The sequence below is a fragment of the Euprymna scolopes genome, chromosome 30 (genome assembly GCF_053919585.1).
Source record: "Euprymna scolopes isolate OS-2025 chromosome 30, ASM5391958v1, whole genome shotgun sequence".
NCBI classification, from domain to species: Eukaryota; Metazoa; Mollusca; class Cephalopoda; order Sepiida; family Sepiolidae; genus Euprymna; species Euprymna scolopes.
This window is the reverse complement of record NC_136511.1, coordinates 77,098,189-77,123,933: the sequence shown is the minus strand read 5'-3', so window position 1 is coordinate 77,123,933 and position 25,745 is coordinate 77,098,189. Positions and strand designations below refer to the sequence as shown.

At 31.2% G+C, this 25,745-nt stretch overlaps 1 protein-coding gene across 5 annotated transcripts in view; it reads right to left on the bottom strand.

The window, feature by feature from the left end:
* LOC145254848 ((Lyso)-N-acylphosphatidylethanolamine lipase-like) overlaps window positions 1-25,745 on the bottom strand; it is a 100,050-nt gene that overhangs the window by 17,437 nt on the left and 56,868 nt on the right. For 3 of the 5 annotated variants that reach the window (XM_080113696.1, XM_080113693.1, XM_080113694.1), the window contains exon 2: window positions 453-538. In XM_080113696.1, the coding sequence (XP_079969822.1) occupies window positions 453-489 (37 nt within the window). In that variant the 5' untranslated portion in view covers window positions 490-538. Of the gene's footprint in view, window positions 1-452; window positions 539-10,133; window positions 10,269-25,745 lie in introns of all 5 variants that reach the window. The other 2 variants (XM_080113691.1, XM_080113692.1) reach the window with 1 other exon arrangement.

Below are 25,745 nucleotides of genomic sequence, written 5' to 3'. Positions count from 1 at the left end.
TTATTGAAAAAAAATAAAACTACTAAATCAATTCACACGATTTTTGGTGGACAATATTTTCTTTCTGTCAAGGGTACGTACATCATACAGATATTTCTTTTTTTAGGGGAAATTCTGGACAAGCACCAAAACAAATCTTAAGCAAAGAGAAATGTAAGCAAAACTTTTCAACATCATGAAGAGCGTTATCATCAGTATATGGATAGAGTGAGTTAATATAAAGATGTATAAAAAAGGTTATATAAAAATTAAATCTATATTATATTTCTCTTTGTTTGTCTGTCTGTTCCAATTTTTCTCAAACTACTGGTCCAATCTGGCTGGAATTTTGTATGGACCTTTGATATAAGGTGCAACAAACTATGTAGTATGGTATCCGTTTGATGCACAGTTAGGAATTAATAATATGTAATATAGGGGAAATTCTGAACAAACACCGAAACAAACCTTACATTGGAAAATTTTGTGTTCTATCGCTGAAAGCTGCATGATGGAAGTTGGCCGCCAACGAAACCAGGAAGATCCATCCCAGTGATCCCTGTAAACATACAAAAAACAATAGTATAATATAGTAATGATGATAAACAATGGATATATTATTTCCATCACATATACCAAGTTAGGAGAAAACAGAAAAGGTAAATTAAATATTTACAGGAAGATTAATTATTAATTCTGAAAGTTAAGATTTGTATTGCAAAAACATTTTATGAAAATCTACAAAAAAAATACATTAACTAATTTGAATAAAAAAAATAATATGCATCAAGTGCGCTTGAAAGCCAAATCACAATGTAATATTAGGAAAATAAACAAATATTTTACTTCTTTAAAATTTATAACATAAATATTTCAGAGCTAAACTCCATCTTCAGTATGTTGTTTTTTTGTTTTTTTTTTCTTTTTGTGGTCATACCCTCTTGATATGCTCAAAATATTGCAACATGTATTTTTTGTTGTTTTTTTAGAACAGGCTTGTTTATTAGTTGACCTCATATTGGAAATGTTTGTTTTTTTTAACTTTTCTTTCAAAAATTGTAAACATGACGATATTTGAAATATTTTTTCTAAGAAACCTTCTGACCAACTCTCTCCCTGATCTCCCAAATCATATTCTTAGATCATTTGTAGACATTTCTGCAGATGACACCACAATCTGTGGAAACATTTCAAAGGCCAGCAATGATCAAGATCTTTCTGAGTCTCTCTCTTCCGATTTTGATAACATGGCGCAATGGGGAAAAAGGTGGCTGGTTAATTTTAATGCATGGAAAACCAAGCTTCTTTGCTTTCATCATAATCGCTCGGACCCCCATCACATCCCAATTGAAATGATGTTGGGTGATTACTGCTAGTTATAGTACTTGTACTTGTTTCTGCATTCATGGTGAAGCGGTTGGGGGTGGCCCCATTAAGAGAAATTGCTGCTTCCCAAACGAATACTGACCAGATATGATGGTTCACCACAGTAGCTGATACAAATGTTAGACAATCACAGTTCCAGCGGCAAACCCCACACAGGTAAGGGCTTAGGATTAACTCTATCATGTTTCACTGTTTTTTTCCAAGATACAAATTGAATAAATTTGTGGATAAAATCATCTAGGTGACGACAAAGAACGTGACCGAACTAGCAAAGATGCTTAGGGAGGAGAACTTGCTGCTAAGAGGATATGTTGTAGCAAGAATGAACAGCGGCATTTGAGATGGACTGCAACCAATGAACACGAAGGATGCAATGCAAACAGTAGCGATCGAACACTTCAAACTTTTGTAGGTTGCTTGCTCTTATCGGCCAGCTTTCACAGCTTATACTATTTAGTATAATAAATACTAACCCAATGGTTCAAAGGTGGTATAGCAATTGGAGTAATACAATCTAGTAAGTCACCTTAATGAACAGTTCTACATAGTCATAGCTGATAATATTCTTAAGCTTTAGGCTTTTGGCATATCTTTTGATGTCTACACAATCTATGGAAACATTTCAAAGGCCAGCAATAATCAAGATCTTTCTGAGTTTCTCTCTTCCAATCTTGATAACATGCTGCAATGGGGAAAAAGGTGGCTGGTTAATTTTAATCATAATCGTTCTGACCCCCATCACATCCCAATTGAAATGATGTTGGGTGATTACTGCTAGTTATAGTACTTGTTTCAGGGTGAAGCGGTTGGGGTGGCCCCATCAAGAGAAATTGCTGCTTCTCAAACGAATACTGACCAGATATGATGGTTCACCACAGTAGCTGATACAAATGTTAGACAATCACAGTTCCAGCGGCAAACCCCCACAGCTTGGTTTTCCATGCATTAAAATTAACCAGCCACCTTTTTCCCCATTGCACCATGTTAGGTTACACTACCCATCCTTATTTATGACTTCCACCAGCCAATCATATTCTTGCGATGAGGAATCTGAATGTGTTTGTATTCATTCAATCAACAGTTATACAAAATTCAGGAAGCGACAACACCAATATTCTCACATTTTAAGAGAACATCACCAAACAATTACAAGGCAAAACAAAGGCAGGCAATGCAGGTTGATATGATTGTACAAAATCCAGTAAGTGGCAACAGCAACATTACCAACACATCTAGAATACAATATCACAAGGCAAGAGGAGTATTAGGTAAGCGAAGATATGACTATATTAAAATTCAATAACTGACAATAGCAATATGATCAAAAGGTTTAAAAGACAATATCACAAGGCAAGTATTGTTAACGATGCTGAAACATGGTTATGTGGAATCCAATGTGACTCAATGTTAAGAAAATATCATATGGTAAGAATGAACAAAGAGAAATGAAAGCAAAACTTTCCAACATCACAAAGAGTGTGATCATCAGTGTATGAGTGGAACGAGTTAATATAAAGACATATAAAAAAGGTTATATAAAAATTCAATCTATATTATATTTTCCTTCGTCTGTTTGTTCCAATTTTTCTCAGAAACTACTGGTCGAATCTGGCTCGGATTTTGTATGGACCTTTGATATAAGGTGCAACAAACTATGTAGTATGGTATCCGTTCGATGCAGTTAATAAGGATTCGTATTAATGCAAAAAAAAAAAAAAAAAAAAAAAATTAGCACAATGTTAACCACAATTTAACCATCAATTTGGCATAAAGCACTCATTTTGAGTAAACAGACTATAATTTTTGTCCATTTTTATTAGGCTAAAAAGTCTAGTATATGATAATCTATAATATAAATCTCACCCGTCTGTTTAAATGTATGTATGTATATATGTAAGCCTAAAACTTTTGACAAAGGTGACAGATTTTCACGAGATCAGTATCATTTTGAAGCTCGAATCTTTGGACGACAAATACCGAAAAATTGGCTAAAAACATTAATTCCTTCACCCTCAACTGGACACTTTTTTTTTTTCACCTATGTTTTCGAAAGTCATCCCCTCTTTTCGATTGACTAGCCTTAATTTAAACCTTTGCCACTCCGGTTTGGCAATGGACACAACGGCAAAAATGTCACTTTTTTTCCCATGGTTTTTTCTCCTTCACGGTACGGGTTTGAGCCTGCCTACTACCACTTTTTTTTGTTGCTCAACTCACACCTCCAAACACCCGGGCCGCACCAGGCACCAAGGCTAGTATTGTATGAAAGACAATATTATTTTATTGGAAAAAAAAAAAAAGTTAAGTCAAATATATAAACAGCATCTCTGTTGTCGATATACTCTTTGTCTCAGTCAGTAATGCAAGGTAAAATAAAATCAATTTTTGTTTGGTTTCAGAAAAATTTTTATTTAAAAATATCTTTATTGATAAATTTTATATATTTAGTATTCTAACCCAATATTTAAAAATATCTTTATTGATAAATTTTATATATTTAGTATTCTAACCCAATATTTAAAAATATCTTTATTGATAAATTTTATATATTTAGTATTCTAACCCAATATTTAAAAATATCTTTATTGATAAATTTTATATATTTAGTATTCTAACCCAATATTTAAAAATATCTTTATTGATAAATTTTATATATTTAGTATTCTAACCCAATATTTAAAAATATCTTTATTGATAAATTTTATATATTTAGTATTCTAACCCAATATTTAAAAATATCTTTATTGATAAATTTTATATATTTAGTATTCTAACCCAATATTTAAAAATATCTTTATTGATAAATTTTATATATTTAGTATTCTAACCCAATATTTAAAAATATCTTTATTGATAAATTTTATATATTTAGTATTCTAACCCAATATTTAAAAATATCTTTATTGATAAATTTTATATATTTAGTATTCTAACCCAATATTTAAAAATATCTTTATTGATAAATTTTATATATTTAGTATTCTAACCCAATATTTAAAAATATCTTTATTGATAAATTTTATATATTTAGTATTCTAACCCAATATTTAAAAATATCTTTATTGATAAATTTTATATATTTAGTATTCTAACCCAATATTTAAAAATATCTTTATTGATAAATTTTATATATTTAGTATTCTAACCCAATATTTAAAAATATCTTTATTGATAAATTTTATATATTTAGTATTCTAACCGAGACATCAGAGTTAAAAGAAAATAAGAGCACAACGCCAATAAACATTGTGGATAGAAAAGAAAAGATTTCCTAAACAAAAAATATAAATTGATCAGAGTAATTTAGCAATAACTAAGTTAAACTACAAAGTTGCTAGCCATTCTTTTTCCCATAAAAAGAATGGCATCCTAACTATAGAGATTAGCCATCAATTAACAAACAGTTCTCAAATATCAGTTTCTATGGAGTATTTCAAGTTTTTTTTACAGTGCATAATATGGAAACAACCTCCCGTTTGAACATCAAAATATTTTGGTGTGCTCTATATAGAAAGAAAGGTTAAAGAACCTACATAAAAAAACTAAGGTATATTTATATGTAAAATTTTCCAGGGAAGACAATGGAAGTGGTCTTAAATCTCTAAGTCCTCTCCTAATGAAGCTAATATGGGCCAAACTTACTTTAACACTTAAAATAAAAGTTCTAGAATAAATGTGGTATTTGCTTAGGTGGCATTATATATATATGTGTGTGTGTGTGTTAAGTCTGTTTCTATTTAACAACTTTAGTTAATACCTTTTTTTCCCCATCCTTATATAAATGAATTCTCCTTTGTCATTATAAACTTTTTAGAAGTCGGATTATGTAAAAAAAAAAGTAACTTTAACCTATCGCAGACTTAGCACAGTCTGCGATAGGTTAAAGGATAGGTTACTTTTTTTTTTTTTCCTTCCGGGAATTTAAACTGCATTCTTTATTTTTTTATTTTTGCATTTTTTTTATTCAAATCTTCTTTAGACATATATATATATATATATATATATATATATATATAGAGAGAGAGAGAGAGAGAGAGAGAGAAAGAGATTATGAAATAAAGAGGGGTTCATAAGAGGTACAGTCATATGTATAATAAGGGCAGGGTGCATTGTAAATAGATTGAGGTCAAAAGTTTGGGTAGGTAGGCAAACTGATGCTTGATTTCAGACAGAGTCCAAAATTCACACTGCCAACATATATAAAACTCTTGCTGCAAATAATAAAAAGGGAAAGTTGTTAGAATTTTATATAAGAAAGTATATGTCTCAAGTTTAAAGCCCCCTTTCCCACTCCATCAAACTCTGAACCCCTTTTCTCTACCCTCTCTTTTAATCTACCCCTTCTGTCTTTCTTTCATTCTTTCTTTATCTTAATTTAATTTCAAATAACAGACATTGTATAAAAGAATGACTATTTAAAATCTGGTTTTATTGTAAAGATCTGGCCTGATGACACTGCTTTTCTGAAAGAATTGCAGCAGAAACATGTATGCACATATGTAATCAATAATGTTTGGCTAAGTAAATAAAGGCTTCCTTCAGTCTTGACAGACTATGGATACCCACTATAAGGGTGCCTGCGCATGAAATTTTTGTGGCAAGAGGTGCGCAATTTCCAACCACACTTCTCCTGAGTCAACATTGTTGAATACCAGTGGCAAGTGGAGGTTCAGGACGACTGGAAACAACGCCGAGATAAGCAGAAAGCACATACAGCACCTAGAATTCCCAAATGGTCACCCATCTGGTACTAGCCAGGCTCAATATTGCTTAACTTTAGTGATCTGGCAAGAACCAGTGTGCCAATGTGATTATGCCGTTTATATATATATTAGGGAGACCTTGCGCTGAAGATTCCCGAAAGGATGAAACACTAATGTCTATAGGTATTATGACAGCCCCTTTAAGAAACTTGTTTCTTATCGTTGAGCACTTTCAGTTGAATTAAGTCTGTCAATTTAGCTCTTATGCATAGATCATCATATAACGATTAGATCACTGTCTGACTGACATAAAGAACATTTAAAATTAAAATGTTTAAATTCAATGTTATTTCAAGCGGTTAATGGTAGCCGATTGGATGCGGTCTTTGCTACGAGCCAGGGACGGCTTGTGTTGCCGAGCTTGAATCTGTCGACTGGTGTTAATCGTAACAGAAGATTTCCGAAAGGATGAAACACTAGTGTCTGTAGTTTTTTATTATAGTAAAAAAAAAAAAATAAAAATAAAAAATAAAAATTATATTTATATATATATATATATATATATATATATATATTAGATTTCTATGCAAGATGATATATAATTATTTCCATAATCAGACAACACTGCAGCTCACACAAACCATGAAAGCCAGACTGAAAGTCAGAGACTCAAGTTTCATCCTCCTTTGGGCTCAGAGTAGAACATATGCGAACTCAGGATTTGAAACTTGAGTCACTTTCATGTGAAACGAGTACTAGTCATTCATTACTAAGAACCCAGGCTGATGTCTCACAAGCAGGATTTTAGAAGCTTCTTAGTTATAAGAGCAAAATTCGAAAACCGAAATATTGAATTTCAAGTATAACCACTGATATCTATTTAATTGTCATGTCGCAGTAATGCTCATATCCAAAATTTATGAAAAAGATAAAATTAATTATTAATGAAAACCGTTTTTAAAGACAATTAGCGAAAAATGAGTTTTACTAAATGAGCCTAAGATTTTTTAAGTTTTTAGAAAAAAATTACCTTCATTGTTACAATTTTAATTTTTCAGTTTCTTTTAAGGAAAACTCGATTTTCACTAATGGTCTTCAAGAACTTTTCATTAATAATTAATTTTCTACCTTACCGTTTTTCATAATTTTTGGATATGTGAACATGACAATTAATTGGTTTTACTTGAAATTTAATATTTTGATTTTCAAATTTCACTATTATAATTAAGAAGCACCAGATTTGACACTAAAGTGTAATTATTTAAAGAAATTCCAGAAAACTAAAAGTTTGTCATTTGAAAGTGTTTTCAGGCAGTTAATTGGAAGAAGTGCTATTGTTTTACTAATGAACTTATGTCTATTCATTTGTGCAACAGTAACTGACATTTTAAAACGGTCAATGGCATGAATCATTAATGTCCTCTTGGCACAATTTGTAATTGCTAAAAAGAATTAGACATCAATAATCTTTACAGTTTGTTTAGCATAAAAAAAAAAAAATAAAAAACCCTGAATTCCTAAGATAATCCAAAAGGAATTGGTTCTGAAGACTTATCTTTCGTAATCATTTGAAATCCGATCTCCAAATGTCTGGGTTGCCTCCAAAAAAAAAAAAAATAAATAAATAAATAAATAAATAAAAAAAACTGGAATGTGTCTTGCATATGATGCACATATGTAAGAAAAAGGATAAGTAACAGTTGTTTACTAAAATGCATGCCTCCCCTCCTCACCATGTACACACAATATATCCATGATCGCCTCAAGTCTATTCATTTTGCAGCTTAAAATACAGGTCAAGGCTGAAGATATGGATAGCTTATCATATGCTAAAATCCAGATATTTATGTTGAAGAAACTAAGTGCTTAAGGAATGTGAAAAGTAAAAAGTAAAGAAAAAGTTTATTTTTAAAGTTGGAAAGCAGCAAAATCACACCCCTTCATTGTTGAAATGCCTAGATGTTGGAAAGCCATCTACTCTAATTGTTTCTTCCCTCGAACTACTAGACTTTGGAATTCCTTCCCGGTCTCTTGTAGATATACTCCAAATAGTAGCCCTTACATCCAAGTGGCACTGTGTGAAATGGCACTAGCCCTATTCGGGTTTAAACGGTTTCACGGGATTACGAAATTCACAAGTTGCATGTATTATGTACTTACATGTCATGTCAAAATTAGTAAAAAAAATTCCAAAAATTCTGAAAAATTATAAAGAAGAAAATCTGCTAAAACTTTTTTGTAAAAAAAAACAGTTTTAACAAGCCACCATTTTGAAATGGCGGATTTTAATTGAAAGCAAAGGAGATAACTTCGTTTGTCATACAGAATTTGTCGCAATATCAGAACATTAACAAATTCGATAAATTTTATTTGTAATTATTTTTCTACTCTTTTTGTAATTTTCTGATTATTTTTAAAAAATAATTTTGACATGACATGTAAGTATGTAAGTGTTTTTTGGGGTTTTTTTTTTTTTTTTTTACCTAAAATGTATTTATTTGAAATCAAATTATAATGTACAAGCCCCCAAAAGTTATTTTTAAAATACAAACTTCTATATAAAAAGTGAAAGCTAATTTGTCAGTGTGCCCCCCCCCCCAAATAGCACAGCCGCAGCAGAGATTGAACTCACTACACGAATTTGTAGTGTAATTTGAATCTTGTTGGTAGCTGAATACTTGATGCTTCACCAGGGCTTTCAAGGGTATTTTTTATTCTGACGTGATCACTGCCACAGCTTAAGAGAGTCCCATCTAACCTTGAGAGGAGGATGAACTGTGCCAGTTTCTCAACCTGGTATTTTACCTCGTGGTACATACAGCACCTCACCTTCCCAAATGGTCACCCATCTGGTACTGGCCAGGCTCAACGTTGCTTAACTTTAGTGATCTGGCGAGAACCGGTGTGTCAACGTAATTGTGCCGTATGACTAATCATTTGATTTGTCATATCCCCCCCTCCCCAATATCTGATATTAGTTTATTACTTGGGACTATAACATTTACAATGGTAGCTAAGTTAGTAATATAATTGTCTACTATAGTAGAGTTGACTGTCAGCAGTGATACAACGTAGCACACATGTCAGCTAAAATAAATTATGAACCCATATTTTTTATGCTATCTCCAGTATAATTTTTTTTTTCTATATCTAAACAATGTATATTATCATACGGATGATAACGCTCTTTTCACAAAAGTATTTCTATGCTATTATAAATAGTATAAAAATATTTTTGTGTTAGTTTACATTCCATTTTTGTAGTAGTTTACATTCCAAATCGAAAGAATATATATATATATATTTATATTTTTTGGTTTTGGAATGTAAATTGCTGATGTTCTGAAAGTGTAAAAGTGTTTCATGGAGTTTAATTAATGCCAATTAGAAATTTTTCTTTTTTTATATATAATAATAGTATATATTTTAAAATTGAAAGAACTGAGGGGGTTGTACTTGAGCAACACTGAATAAATACTGCTAGTAAATTATAAAAATAATTATAATTTGTATTATTTTGAACAGGAAGTTATACCTTTCGGTCTTACAAAAAAGAAAAAAAAAATTGAATACCCGTTTCTAAAAATAAAAGAGTTCTAGAAATAGGGTAGACCAAAAAATAATATGAAGAAGGTCAGACGATACTGACACATTGTAAAATAGCTACCATGACTGGCCGAAATTGAAAACTCATGTCAACACCTTATGCTCTAATCAGTCAAAGGAGTTGGATTTTTAAAGTGAGAACAAAATAGCATTTAGGCTAATCAATCAAACGCTGCTTCTAACTAACCAACTTTTATTTGTTAGTGATGTACTCTGTTATTGGCAATAAAATTCTTTCAAATATTTAAATTCAAAGAGAATTTAAAATTTTATATAGACCGTGTTTATATATATATAATACCAATAACCTGTATGAGAGAAGAGAAAGGAAAAAAGAAAAATGCAGTTCATTATAAAAAAAGAAAGGAATTACCTCAGAAGAATAAAAAAAAGCACTTTATAATAAGATAATAAAGAAAAAGGAAGCGCCTGTAAAGATCAGTAGAAAGAAGGACCAACCTGAGTGAACTGTGGATTCCATTCAAGCAGGAGACGGCAAAAACAGCAAACAAATTGAATAAGCCACAAACAACTGAGGGTAAATACGTCGGCAATAGGGCAGCAGCAACACTCAGGGATATGTATCTGCGCAGTCTGTAAAAAGGTGAGTTTTGGGTGGCTACTATTCCATCATTGTTGTTTTTGTTTAATAAATAAAAAAAAAAAACGTATATTCTTACCTTACATCTTCCAAAGTACGTAATGTTAAACTTTTATTAGTTTTGTGATAAACAAAAGAAAAAAAAAAAGGATTATATGAAATTGACTTTTTATGCAGATAAAAGATATGGCATAAATATCTCTTACATTTAGGAGTTGGCATTGTGTGAACTGTAGAAAATTAATTTTTGGAATCAATTAGTATTGCAATTTCTCATAGTAGACCTGTAGGATGCTAGCAGGTTTCCTTCAGCTGTTGATCAGAGAGGGGTCAGCATAAACTCTATTGAATGTCTCCAATACAAACTATGGATTCACAGGAAGTGTTGGTAATTGACCCGAATTATGATTCTTACAAATGTCTGGGTGTTGCTTATCCATTAAATGGTCGAATAGTGGCACTTTTAGATGTGGATGGCATCTCACTTGATGCTGAAACTACCTTTTGCTATCGGAATGACGTTAAATGCTAGTGCTATCACTGCTTGATGTTGTGTTGATTGGGGAAAGTTCAGGAAAACTACTTCCAACCCTACATATCACTATGTTTCTTTCCTGACTCCGGGATAGGCCTTTTTGGCCCGTACTCACTCCGATATCTTGCATAGCAGTGAGACCTGGACCTCCAATGCTTCTGATTGCAACAATTTCAGTGTAATGATGGTTCCACAATTTAGTGAATCTGTGGCAGCAAACTAATGGAAAGAATACCTTCAATCTTTTTAGAATAAAAATGCCTGATAAAACAAATTTCTAGCCGAGTTTCACATTTTTTCTTTCTCAGTTACCAAGTTTCTATACAAAAGGGTGAAAAAAGTTGCACAGCTGATGATTAATGATACTCAATCTAGCCTCATCACAAAAACAGAATCCACCATATCCAACACAATATATATGTGTGTATTAAAGCTCTTTTAATCTTACAAACTATATAAAAAAATTTTAATTCAATTTTTAGTCATTTGTTATAAAATTTATTTTGCCAGTAAGTCATTTAATCTCATGCAATCACTGGACTCACAATAAGCTAATAAGTTTTAATGGATCATCAGTTGTTTACCATGAAACATTGTTTAGGGGATTAAAAAAGAAAACAGTATATTAAATCATAGCTCCCCAGCAGTGTTGATCAAACACTACCTCCCTTGAACAAAAGAATGAAAAAAATGTCCCCGATATTGGATCCAGTTTTTTGCTCCAGATTATTTAGACTAACTTATTGATGTTATCAAAACAATTTTTTTCTTACCTGTGTCATTTGTCCTTAGCTCCAAAAAAGAAAGGATATTATTTTACTATGACAAATCTACGATATTTATTTGGTTCGGATGAATCCATTATACACATTAATCACCCCTTTTCTTTATTATTAATGTTCTATTTGTCTGTTTACATTTTCATGTATTCATCTCTTTATATTTTAGTTTATTGAAAAATATATAAAGAGTTAAAAATATTTTAAATATGAACAAAAATTAAAAAAAAAAATTTTTTTTATACATTACTAATATAGTTTTGAATTTTCTTCATTAATCTACTTTGATTAGTTTGATATGATTTAAAAGCATCAGGATATCAAACAAATGCTTTATTTAACTGTTTAAATATTTCATTTTAATCACCACCTTGCTTTATCATTCTTATAACTAAGCTAGAGACTATTAATTTTTAAAGTAACGTGAGCTATTCTCCAAAACTCGGACATAACGCTCATATATATATATATATAATATAATATAAAGCTGTGTGTGTGTGTGTCTGGTCACGAATAGGCTCCTATATGGGTGACTATTTTAAAAAACTGATTCCATATAATGACAGATGTATTGAGACACAGGAATGGGTATGTTTGATTCTGCAGAACGGTGGTTCATTAAAATTGTGGGGTCTGCATTCGCGCCTGATCCACAAAGTATGGAAATAAAAAAATTTAGAAATAACATTTACAAGTGTTTTTGATATAGATGTACATAATAATACTTTGATAAGTATGTTTTAACTTAAATAGGGATGGTATAATAAAATTGTGGGTCTGCGTTCGCTCCATAGAATGGAAATAGGTACAAACTTTAAGACTTTTCATATCTATCTGCGTAAGTATACTTTGATAATTATGTTTCAGTTTGAAGAAATATGGTATAATAAAATTATGGGGCGTTTGTTCGCGCCTGACCTCCATAGAATGGAAATATGTCGCAAAGTTTAACAAGGTTTTTTATATAGATCCACAGAATATTGTGATAAGTGTTTCAGTGTGAACAGGTATGGTATAATAAATTATGGGGTTTATCTATTTTATTTTTACTTTCATCATATTTTGCTTTGGTTTTGATACCCCCGAATTCGAAGCTATCTCTTTACAACCCTTCCTTTTCATAACCTATCATCTATATCTATAAAAGGCAAAATGTGTGTGATCATTTCGTGTATGTCTTCAAAAGGCTTCTTTCGCATGTGCTCCTGGGGTCGTTACTATCGCTTAAAACTGTGTATATAGGTCCTATATCATAATATCTAGAAATTAGGAAAGCGTGTAGCGTATAGATTTATTTACGTCGATTTTTACAAAATTATTGTTATTTTGGCTTCTCGCGTGTTGATTGGGCTTTTTAGTATAAATAAAATGAAACTAAACTCAAACAGACGTGTTCGCGGCAATGCGCCGGGAACAGACGCTTACGCTGCGTGACTTGTATTTGACCTTCTTAATTAGGTCAAATGGAAGCAGCAAAGTTAACTTCTATTACGCACGCCTGTTTTTATAATTATAGTTACATAAATAAATTCAAACACGTCTACGCTGTATGTCGCGGTGGCCCGATGGTAACATCGCACGTTTTTTTTTTCACACATTAATTTCCAGCTCAAGGGTACGGGTTCGATTCTCATACTTACCTACCAAAACATTTTATTATTTAAACCCCCCCCCCCCCCCCCCGCCGGAGTTTTGATTTACCTCAAGACACTTGGGCATTGCCGGGTACCCCCCGCTAGTACTTTAATAAATCAGAGTCCATTTTCTGTAGGCTGTTTTTGAACCCAGTCAACGACGGGTACTTTTGCTAGTATACATATATATGTATATATATATATATATATATATATATTAGGAAGTATATTTGGTAAAAAACAGGGAAAAGTGCTCAATACTCAAGTAGAGCTAAAAATGTTTTTATTCTTTCAACCTCGGGGTTTTTTTGTTTTTTTTTACTCAAATCATTATAAATTGTTTCATTAGACAGGACAATAAAACAACAAAAAAAAACCCTGTCCATCTCTTCAGATAATTCGAGCTAAAAAACCTAATGATGAGAATAATGGAAATAGTATTTCTACAAGATAGAGATAAAAAAAAAAAAACCAAATTATGTGTTTATTAATGTTTCATCTTTATTGTTAGACTTCTAGATCAATGAAATTAAGAAAATAAAATACCAATATTTACTCTTTCACAACGCTATGCTCCCCCCTTTGAATTTCCAACAACATTTTTGTCTCTGAAATAGAACAAAGTCATACATTTGATTACCTTAAAAATATATTTTCAAATATTGTACTCATATTTTATTTTGTTAGTTTGTTCCTTCTATAATATAAATCTCACCTGTCTGTTTAAATGTATATATATGTATGTATGTGTGTATGTATGTATGTATGTATCACAAAAACTTTCGATAGAGGCGACGGATTTTCATGAGATTGGTATCATTTTGAAGCTCGACCCTTTGAACGAGAAATATCGAAAAATTGGCCAAAAACATTAATTCTTTCACCTTCAACTGGACACTTTTTTACAGGAGAGGGTCGCTTTTTTCGCCAATATTTTCGAAAGTCATTGCCTCTTTAATTGTCTAGCCTTAATTTAACTCTGCGTCACTTTCGGTTTGGTGCAACAGCTAACTCGTCACTTTTGTTTTTCACTTTCTTCTCCTCCTTTGCAGTACGGGTTCGAGCCTGCTTGCCTACTACCACTTTTTTTTTTTTTTTTGTGCTTGCAATTTTCCTTTTTTTTTTCTTTTTTTTTTTTGGCTCAACCAACACCCTTACACACACCTCCACTTCCTTTTACGCCTTTGTATCACGGGTTCGAGCCTACATGCCTACTACAACTTTTCTTTTTCTTTTTTTGTTTTTGCTCAACACACCTCCAAACACCCGGGCAACGCCGGGCACCCCAGGCTAGTTATATATATAAACCAGTTTATTTACCTCCTCTTTAGGAAATTAGACAGAAGGTCAGATGAGGTTTTGAAAAGCCACTGCTCTAGAAGTGCACTCTGGCCTACAAAACATGCCTGAACAGCCCCGTTTGCATTCCTTGATAGTGGCACCTAAGGTAGTTAACAATAAACTAATCCCTTCTCAAAAAAAGATAAAGCCTGGGAAGATAAACATCCTAGGATTAAACAGAAGAACTATATCTCAGCCCGACAGAAGCAAGGTCATTGTCTGTCTGATTGTCAAGGACATGCATCCTCAAAGAAATTGGCTTGCAGAAAGATGGAATTTCTTTTTCTGTCTTGTTTATCCAGATTAATGCTGGCATATATATTTTTTTTAATGTTTCTGTACTTAAACTGGAATATGAATCATTATCAGTTCAAACGGATCAAGAATCCTAGCATTTATGGGGAAATGATTAAACAGATATAAGCTTGGATTCAGGCTGTAAAAAAAAAAAAAAAAAAAAAAAAAAAAAAAAAAAACATAGAATCTGCCAATTCTGGCACACAAGAGATGGTTAACTTAACATGTCATTATTCTGATGAGGCAGTATCAAAATACAGAGGAATATATTAAGACGATAATGTAGCTTAAAATAGCTTCTAGAGCAATTAACCAACCAGTATGGCGACTACACTGGAATTACTATTGCTTTAAGCATTCTAATTAAAGTGAAATGAGAAAACAGATAAATCCTAAGAAAGTCAGTGGTATTGGTTTATTTTATGTATGTTGGTTTCCTTCTATCACCTTCCTCTTCTCTACAATCTCTCCCGATCAGTTTTCCCTTTCATTCAATAAATGTTTCCTTGCTAGGATTTTCAATCTCTCGTCCTTCTTCCCCACCACAAAACATTCACAGCAAACATTTGTCTAACTACAACAGCTGTCAATAATTTTTCCTACTATCTATCTGTGCCAAAAACTAAATGCAAATTCTATGAACTAAGTTTCTTTCCTAGAACTGTCCACATGTGGAACTATATCGTGGGACTGCTTTCCAGCTAATTACAACATGGTCATTTTCAAGTCCAATGTGAACGAGTTCTTGTCAAGCCGTTCTCTTAAATAATCAAATTCTACCGAATTTCCACCATTACCAATCATTACGGTCTCATTAACCACCTGACATTTAATAACCTTTATCCTCGAGTAGTCATTGGGCCTTGATAAGCAGTGACTTCCATATTAAGAAAAAAAAAAAAGAGCATCGGTTTGACTTGCTTAAGTACACTTTTCTTTTTTATCATAGTCAGTTCTTCTTCATTTAATGATGTGGAAAAGACACATTAAACGTGGGTTAAACATTGGCCACATCATTACGGTTTCAATGTGCCAGTGTTTGGAGTCATTCCAAATCTGCAACTCTCCTTCCAATTCCGTACTCTATGCATCTGTTTATCCCAACAGAGCTTCATCCAACACATAACTCACATAGAAAGTAAAAGGATATAATGCAAATAAAAAAAAAATTTGTTACACTGTTCCCAGACATTACACAAAGTTTCCCCATGTTGTGAAGTGCAAAGGTCGATCAAAAGCACAAACGCCTCGAGATGGGTCCAACAGAGATGATGAAAAATTACCAGTTATTTTCATATTGTATAACTATCGTGATATTCCTAAGTTTTAAGTATTTATTAACTAGCCTGGGTGCCTGGCATTGCACGGGTGTTTGGAGGTGTGTTGAGGAAAAAAAAAAAAAAAAAAGTGGTAGTAGACAGACAAGCTTGAACCCGTGATACAAAGGCGGAAAAGAAAGTAAAAGAAAACCTGACGTCTTACCCCTACTCCATGACACGACCGGAAGTTCAGAATGTTAAAATTAGGCAAAATCAGTCCAACTGATACGATGACTTGCAAAAATGGCTTGCAAAAAATAGACCCCCTCCTGCCCAGTTGTAGGAATTACTATTTTTGGCCAATTTTTTTTTAATATTTGTTGTCTGAGATGTCGAGCTTCAAAATGATACCGATCTCGTGAAAATCCGTCACCTCTATCGAAAGTTTTAGGCAAATATACAAACATACATACATACATTTAAACAGACAGGTGAGATTTATATTATAAATTAACTTAGTAGTGCCTGTCTATTGCTAACAGTTTTATGACTATGACTTAAAGAAGGAGGCAGTTATAATCACTGTTGAAAGTGGTTTGTAAAATTTAAAAAAAAAAAAAACTAAAAAAGAAACAAAAAAAAACAAAAAAACTAAGGGAGTCAAACGAAATGGTAAGCAGGACTTCAAGCATAGGTTCTAACCAACTGTCATGCTTCTGAATCAATTGCCATAGTTTAAAAAAAACAAAAAAACTTCTTCAAATTTATGAGCTTTCCCTGCAAACGTTCAAGATGGTCGGTTTCCATCAGAGAACCTACCAACATGAGGCATAAAAATATTTCTTGATAGCAAATCAGCACAACTTATTCAGTTGAAATAATACGAACATCTAAATTATTTACTATGTAGATTTTAATACTCATCATTTAAATATGGGTCAGAAGGGTTCACACAGGGTTTTACTAAAAAGTGTACAACTAAATTAAGCCTAATGACTGACTGCTCCTGCTGTTTGTCATATGGAAATGTGTAAAATTGCTTGAATCAGTAGGAGCTGAAAATTAAGTGGTTTACTAAAATTGTACGACTAAATTATGTATGATTATTTGCTCTTGATGCTGGTTTGCTATTAAAGCAACTTCGACATGAACAAACTACTGAGTTTATCAGCACGAAATAAAAATCTGTTGTAGTATTATTAAAATAAACAATAAAATAAATTTACTCACAAATTTCAGTTGAGAGGTTATTTTTTTTTTTTTTGCAAATATATTTTTAGATTCATATAAAAAGTATTTACAAAAATTTAATTAATTTTTAAAATATTCTCTCTTAAGGCAGACATAAATATTTATTTACATAATGAACTTAAAAACTGGAACAATTTTTTTCCAATTTTGTGTACCACTTTTTTTTTTTTTTTCGTTAAAAATCTTTGTAAAAAAATAAACAAGTTTATTTTTTTAGATTAGCTGTGCCTTGATTTTACTAATTATGCACGACTAAAAATTAAACATGATTTTATGTATGCCTAATTAAATCCTAAAAGACGGAGGTAATTATTTGGCACATTGTATTGAAAAAAATAATTTTCAGTCAACGGTTTAATTAGTCAACGCAACTAGAAAAGAGAATATTTAAAAAAATAATTTATTTTTTGTAAATACTTTTTATATGAATCTAAAAATATATTTTTGCCAAAAAATTAACCGGCTCCTGCTGATTCAAGTAACTTTACACGTTTCTATATGACAAACAGCAGAAGTCAGTCGTACATTGATTGGGCATAACTTTGGTCGCACATTTTTAGTAAAACCCTGAATACTGGAAGCCTTTGAATAAGTAGTCAAGAGTCGGATATTTCAGAATACCAGGAGTTGGAAGTCAAAATTCTCAGAATCCTAGAAATATGATTTTTTTTTTTTTTAACATCTGACCCCCAAAACTTTGTTTAAAAGTATTCGATACTGAGCCAGGAAACATTTTTTTTTTTTTTTTTTTTTGTTATCAAACATTATTTTGACATTTTAATTGATATATATGTCTAGGTAGTCTCAGCATTTCTCATATTTTTTTTTTTGTACCTTCTTGGTTTGACTGTATACTATAAATATTCTTGTACTAATGAATTATCACTTAGCATGGCCAAAAGCCACTAGCGGATAAGAGTTAATGAGATTATCAGTTGAATAATGAACAATGCTACGAGAGTATTAGATTGTTACTGAATACTGGAAGATTTTAAATGAACTAGTCAAGTCAAAATTTTCAGAATCCTAAAAGTACGACATTTTAACATCTGACCTCACAACTTTGCTTAAAAATATCCGATACTCAGCGATAAGATTTCTTTTTATTTGTTATCAAGCATTAACAAAAAAAAAAAATAAATAAATAAATAAAATAAAATAAAATAAAAAAAAAGGAAAAAAAAATTTATTTTATTTTTTTTTATACTTTGATATTTTGACTGAATTATACATCTGGGTGATCTTTCTGTGGTTCTCATTTTTTTTTTCTCTTTCGTTTGTACCTTCTAGTCTTGAGTATATACTATAATATATTTTTTTAATACTAATGAGTCACTACTTAGCAAGGCTAAAAGCCACTCACGGATAAAGGTTAATGAGATTGTTAGTTGAATGATAAACAATGCAACGAGAGTATTAGAAACTATTGATCAAAAGGGCAGGATTTGATTACTTATGTAATTAGGACATCTTGATAAGTATTTGTTGACATTCAACTTGAAGATAACCATGTTGCAGTCGGCATAAAAGCAGACTTGTATTATTGTGTTCCACATGTGGAAAGTTCTTAGAAAGAAATTGCCTATGGAAGTTCAATTTGGTTTTAGGCATGCAGTGGAAGGAAAGTTCTATGCAGTGGTGGTAGGTAGACGCGTTCTCACTGTTAATGTTTTACGGTGAGACATGGAGTCAGAGATTGGTGGTCAGTTGAGCACCTTCGATGAAAATAACTATAGAATAGAGAAAGACTTACAATATTTCTACTGTAAAAAAGAAATCAGTACTACCCATTCAATTGCATAGTCGATTTTGTACTTGGCCATGGCAAAAAAGCATTGCAAGGTACTTCCCCATATGTGAACGCAGTACTCAATCTTAGGACATTTCTGACTTATACAGGTAGAGGTTTGCATCAGGAACTTCCGGAATGCTAGAATGGTTCAACTATTTCTCCAGCAACACATTTGATGTACGTCTTCTATTCAGTTATGGATTGACTTCTGACCGTTTGGTCTGCTTGGTCTTTACGTTATCAGCAAAGTGTAGTATCTGTTCCGATATGACACTTCATATGTTCTGTCTTCGGTCAGTAAAAAGAAAAATTGAGGCAATTTAAATTTTTGTCAGAATTCAGAGTGCCCCCTTTTTAGGAATCTGAATTTTCCTCTACATTAAAAAGTAACCTTATGCCTTAATTGTCCTTGTGGGGAGGTAAGTAAACAGGAAAAATAAACGTTTGCTATGCATACATTCATGAACCAATATATATATATATATATATATATATATATATTACTCCTATAATTTTTTTTTGTTGTGTGTATTGATATTCATATTAAAAACCCTTTTTTCTATTTATTTAAAAAGAAAATACAACTTGGTTATACATGGGTTGTGGGCATGTATTCATCTGCAAAAGATCTAGCTAATTTGCATATTCTTTTAAACATTCGTTTTAATTAATTCCCTATTAGTTTTTTTTTCGGTTTTCTTATGGGGTTATCATCTTTCATGCATATACTCTACATGATTTATACTTGCGTAATATTTATGTAAAAGCTTATAGTAAACACAAACCTCTTTCTATATATATATATATGTGTATATGTATGCATATATATTTTTGTTTAAAATATTTTGCTTACCGAACTTATGTCAGTTTTTGGTCTACAGACATATGTAGGGTATTCGGGCCCATGCAAAACTTTATATTTGGATTTTAGCCAGGGAAAATCTGTGCAAAAGTGTGAAAATTAAAAAAAAAAAAATCAAATTTGCCAGATGATGGTCAAACGACGGCATTAGGAATATGCATGCGTAGCGTAATAGGTATTGGTTCAGGTTATCATTTTTAGCTTTGCAGCAAACATGTCTTCATAGTTCAGGCATTAACGTCAAAGGATAAAGTAAATCATAAGCTAAATGTTTTGGTTTCGATTCTCAATGGTAGCGCACGAGTCATTTTTTTTTAAACTTTTTAAATCATTACTATATATTGGGTCCAATAATATAATAAATACAATATCTGCATTAATCAAAATCATATTTAAGTGTATTTTATAACTGGGCAATGCTAGGCTGCCTGCTAGTATATATATATATATATATATATATATACAGTAGCGTCCAAAAGTTAAGGGCTAATAAAACCTCAGCAAGTTTAACCATATACTTGAAACAAATACACACGAACAACAAAAAATTACTTCACAATTATATAGATAACATATATATCTTCAATGTGTCGTAATTTCGTTAGCCTACACTAAGTATTTTTTGAATAACTATCATTTTAAATAAAATTGTTCAAAATTTGTGTGCCCAAAAGTTAAGGGCTAACACGATTGCGGCTTTTGTCCTTGCTGTGAATGGCTGAAATTACAAACTAACTAGTATTTGGTAAACAAACCCTTGCTATTTATGACTTCTTGACACCTCTTGGCACAGGAATCCACCAACTTCTTGCAAAACGCTGGCGTTATCGCACTCCATTCAGCATGTAAGCACTGCCAGAGTTCTTCTTGATTTTTTGGGCACTGAAGTTGAGCACGTTCACCAACTATTTTCCAGATATTCTCAATATCAAGATCTGGACTCTGAGGGGGCCAACGCATCGTTTAAACTTCTTCCTCGTCTAAAAATGTTTTTACTTTCTTAGCAGTGTGACAAGGAGCGTTATCCTGCATGAAAATTGCAGGTTGATAGAGCGACAACTGAAGACTAGGAACTGCATGCTGCCGTAGAATCTGCTTATAAACTTCTGCATTTATTCCACCTTGCAGACGAATCAGTGGTCCACAGCCTGCAGCTGACATAACGCCCCAAACCATTACACTTCCTCCTCCAAATTTCAGTTTTTTTCACGCACTTAACCTCCAATATCTCACCAGTTCTTTGCCGGACATACGTGTTGCCATCAGATCCGATAACGTTAAACTTCGATTCATCACTAAAGTGCACACGGGACCAGTTTTCGGTTGTCCACACAACGTGTTCTTGGGCAAAAGCGAGGCGGAGTTTCTGATTCTCTTTGGAGATAAGAGGCTTCCTTGCTGGCACTCGAGATTGCAATCCAGAAGCGTGCAACCGGCGTGTAACAGTTTGCCGAGACGCTTGAACAATAGACCTTTGCTTTAGTTCTCGAGATATTTTAGCAGCAGTGTTAAATCTGTCTTTAAGTGACATTTTGACAATAAGACGATCCTGTCGAGCAGTTGTGATTCAAGGTCTACCAGATTTTGGGGCAGTTGCCACTGATCCTGACTGCTTGAAATGTGCCACAATACGCTTTACTACACTAGGAGACCTTCCTACGGTGTCAACAATCTCAGAAGTTTTCTTGCCATTACTATGAAGATGAATAATGAGCTGTTTTTCTTCGACAGAAACGGGACGACGTTGTTTTGCTGCCATGTTTTACTAGTGCGATACAAACACTCATTTCTTTTACCCAATTACAATAATTTTAATGTTCTTTAGTAAAAATTTGAAGTAGGATTATTCATAGTACCTGTCTGACAGCGAAACGACGATTACTGTTATAATAATAAAAGATTTTACCGCGTAGCCCTTAACTTTTGGACCACGAGAATTTGGACACACTTTTGTGTTATTGGTCATAACTTCAAAAACATCAAACGGATGCTTATGAAATTTAGGCGAGACATGAGTGATTAGTATATCTATGAGTATATATGCATATTAAGTATTTTAAATGAACGGTTTTTCTTAAAAAGTACTTAAACTTGTCTTGAAACTACTAGCCCTTAACTTTTGGACGCTACTGTATATATATATATATATATATATATATATAATAAAAATAAAATAAAAAAGTTACAATAAGTTTACTAAGGTAATCAAAATGGTAAACTTAAAATATATTATAAATATTAAAGAGTTAATATTTACAAGTAAAATAAACTCAGCCAGATATAAAAAGCTCAATAAAACCGAAAAGGAAATAGAGTTTATAATATGAACAAATGATTAATAAAATATGTTAAAAGACATCTTGAAAAAGAGTTAAAGACATATTTAATTTTAAAAAAGGAAGCACAAGATAAATGGATAGTCCTTAATCCACGGAGTTTCAAAGAAATACTCTCCTTCTCATCAGAGGGCAGAAATTAGCAAAATGCAGGATCGGATTTTGCATATAAAAGTATTTAATGAAACTACAAGTAAGTCAAAGATCTTACTTGGTTAAAAAAGGGTGAGGTAAGGGGAACAGGAGGCAAATATATATATATATATATATATATATATATATATATATATATATATTTATTATATAAAAGAAACTGTGTGTCTGTGAGTTCATTACTTATGGACGCCAAACGGCTGGGCCTATTTCTTTTGAAGTTTTGCACAAATGTACCTTATGTGTCTGGGAGTGTGCTTAGATAGGTTTTGTACTGGAAGACCTCTGATAATTATTGAAATAATAATCTGATAAGCGAAAAAAAAAATCCGATTTTGACCAAAGTTACCACTTTTACACAGTCTAACATCACAAGTGCGTTTGAGAAGTTTTAGCACCGCACAAACAAATGTGTCCAGTGTATAAAATCAACAGTAGTTTCTTTTATATAATGGCCGCGTTCGAAATGAATGTTTCTGTTTAGAGTACAACTGAACCATGATACTCGACTTTTAATATTGACATTTTAAGCTTTAAATTCAAGCCATTATATATATATATATATATATATATAAAAAATATTTTTTATAAAATCAACAGTAGATTCTCTACAGTGCAATGTAGACTACAATGTATTGTGGACTAAGTCACTGCAGGAAGGCATGTGAAGCGTTGTCCAGGTGCACCATGGTGGGTCCCCAACTGGAGCACACAATCGATTTGATTGCAAAACGGTCGATTTCACTGATTTTGATGACAATAAAAATAGAGGAAAATGAAACATTTGTTGATCATCATTCAACGTCGGGTTTCCCTGCTAGTATATATGTATATAAAATTATTTCCACAGCTAAACAGCATTGTAGCTCACACAAGCAATGACAACCACCAAACCGGAAGTTCAAAACTTAAATTTTGCCCTCATTTGGGCTCGTCAGTTGAACACATCCGAGCTTTGGATTCGAAACCCGGATCTCTTATATGCAAAGTGAGTACCCTGTCACCTAAGCAACCACGCCACACACAAAAAAGTTTATTAGCTTATACAGATCAAGCAAACTGCAAAGAAATCCAACTATGGAATGTACCTATTTTGTTTAAAACCAGGAATGCGGTTATCCAATCGCTGAGAACCCAAACCAATGTCTCACAAGTAGGATTTTTACACTCTGACCATATCATCCGACAAGCTAACCTAGCGAGAATTTTCAGAATGTGAGAGATGACTACTTATTTCCAGAGCCAAACGTCCTTGAAATTACATTTTTTTTCTTTCAATCATGAATACATTTTTTTTTTCTTTCAATCATGAATACATTTTTTTTTTCTTTCAATCATGAATACATTTTTTTTTCTTTCAATCATGAATACATTTTTTTTTCTTTCAATCATGAATACATTTTTTTTTCTTTCAATCATGAATACATTTTTTTTTTCTTTCAATCATGAATACATTTTTTTTTCTTTCAATCATGAATACATTTTTTTTTCTTTCAATCATGAATACATTTTTTTTTTCTTTCAATCATGAATACATTTTTTTTTTCTTTCAATCATGAATACATTTTTTTTTTCTTTCAATCATGAATACATTTTTTTTTCTTTCAATCATGAATACATTTTTTTTTCTTTCAATCATGAATACATTTTATTTTTCTTTCAATCATGAATACATTTTTTTTTCTTTCAATCATGAATACATTTTTTTTTCTTTCAATCATGAATACATTTGTTTTTTCTTTCAATCATGAATACATTTTTTTTTCTTTCAATCATGAATACATTTTTTTTTTCTTTCAATCATGAATACATTTTTTTTTCTTTCAATCATGAATACATTTTTTTTTTCTTTCAATCATGAATACATTTTTTTTTCTTTCAATCATGAATACATTTTTTTTTCTTTCAATCATGAATACATTTTTTTTTCTTTCAATCATGAATACATTTGTTTTTTCTTTCAATCATGAATACATTTTTTTTTTCTTTCAATCATGAATACATTTTTTTTTTCTTTCAATCATGAATACATTTTTTTTTTCTTTCAATCATGAATACATTTTTTTTTTCTTTCAATCATGAATACATTTTTTTTTTCTTTCAATCATGAATACATTTTTTTTTTCTTTCAATCATGAATACATTTTTTTTTCTTTCAATCATGAATACATTTTTTTTCTTTCAATCATGAATACATTTTTTTTTTCTTTCAATCATGAATACATTTTTTTTCTTTCAATCATGAATACATTTTTTTTTCTTTCAATCATGAATACATTTGTTTTTTCTTTCAATCATGAATACATTTTTTTTTCTTTCAATCATGAATACATTTTTTTTTCTTTCAATCATGAATACATTTTTTTTTTCTTTCAATCATGAATACATTTTTTTTTCTTTCAATCATGAATACATTTTTTTTTTCTTTCAATCATGAATACATTTTTTTTTCTTTCAATCATGAATACATTTTTTTTTCTTTCAATCATGAATACATTTTTTTTTTCTTTCAATCATGAATACATTTGTTTTTTCTTTCAATCATGAATACATTTTTTTTTTCTTTCAATCATGAATACATTTTTTTTTTCTTTCAATCATGAATACATTTTTTTTTTCTTTCAATCATGAATACATTTTTTTTTTCTTTCAATCATGAATACATTTTTTTTTCTTTCAATCATGAATACATTTTTTTTCTTTCAATCATGAATACATTTTTTTTTTCTTTCAATCATGAATACATTTTTTTTTTCTTTCAATCATGAATACATTTTTTTTTTCTTTCAATCATGAATACATTTTTTTTTCTTTCAATCATGAATACATTTTTTTTTTTCTTTCAATCATGAATACATTTTTTTTTTCTTTCAATCATGAATACATTTTTTTTTTCTTTCAATCATGAATACATTTTTTTTTCTTTCAATCATGAATACATTTTTTTTTCTTTCAATCATGAATACATTTTTTTTTCTTTCAATCATGAATACATTTTTTTTTTCTTTCAATCATGAATACATTTTTTTTTTCTTTCAATCATGAATACATTTTTTTTTTCTTTCAATCATGAATACATTTTTTTTTCTTTCAATCATGAATACATTTTTTCTTTCAATCATGAATACATTTTTTCTTTCAATCAGGAATACATTCGGTGCTTGTTAAGCTATAGTCGAAAAATCGATTTTTTAAATCTATCGTTTTAATCACGCACTTAATTGTCATGTC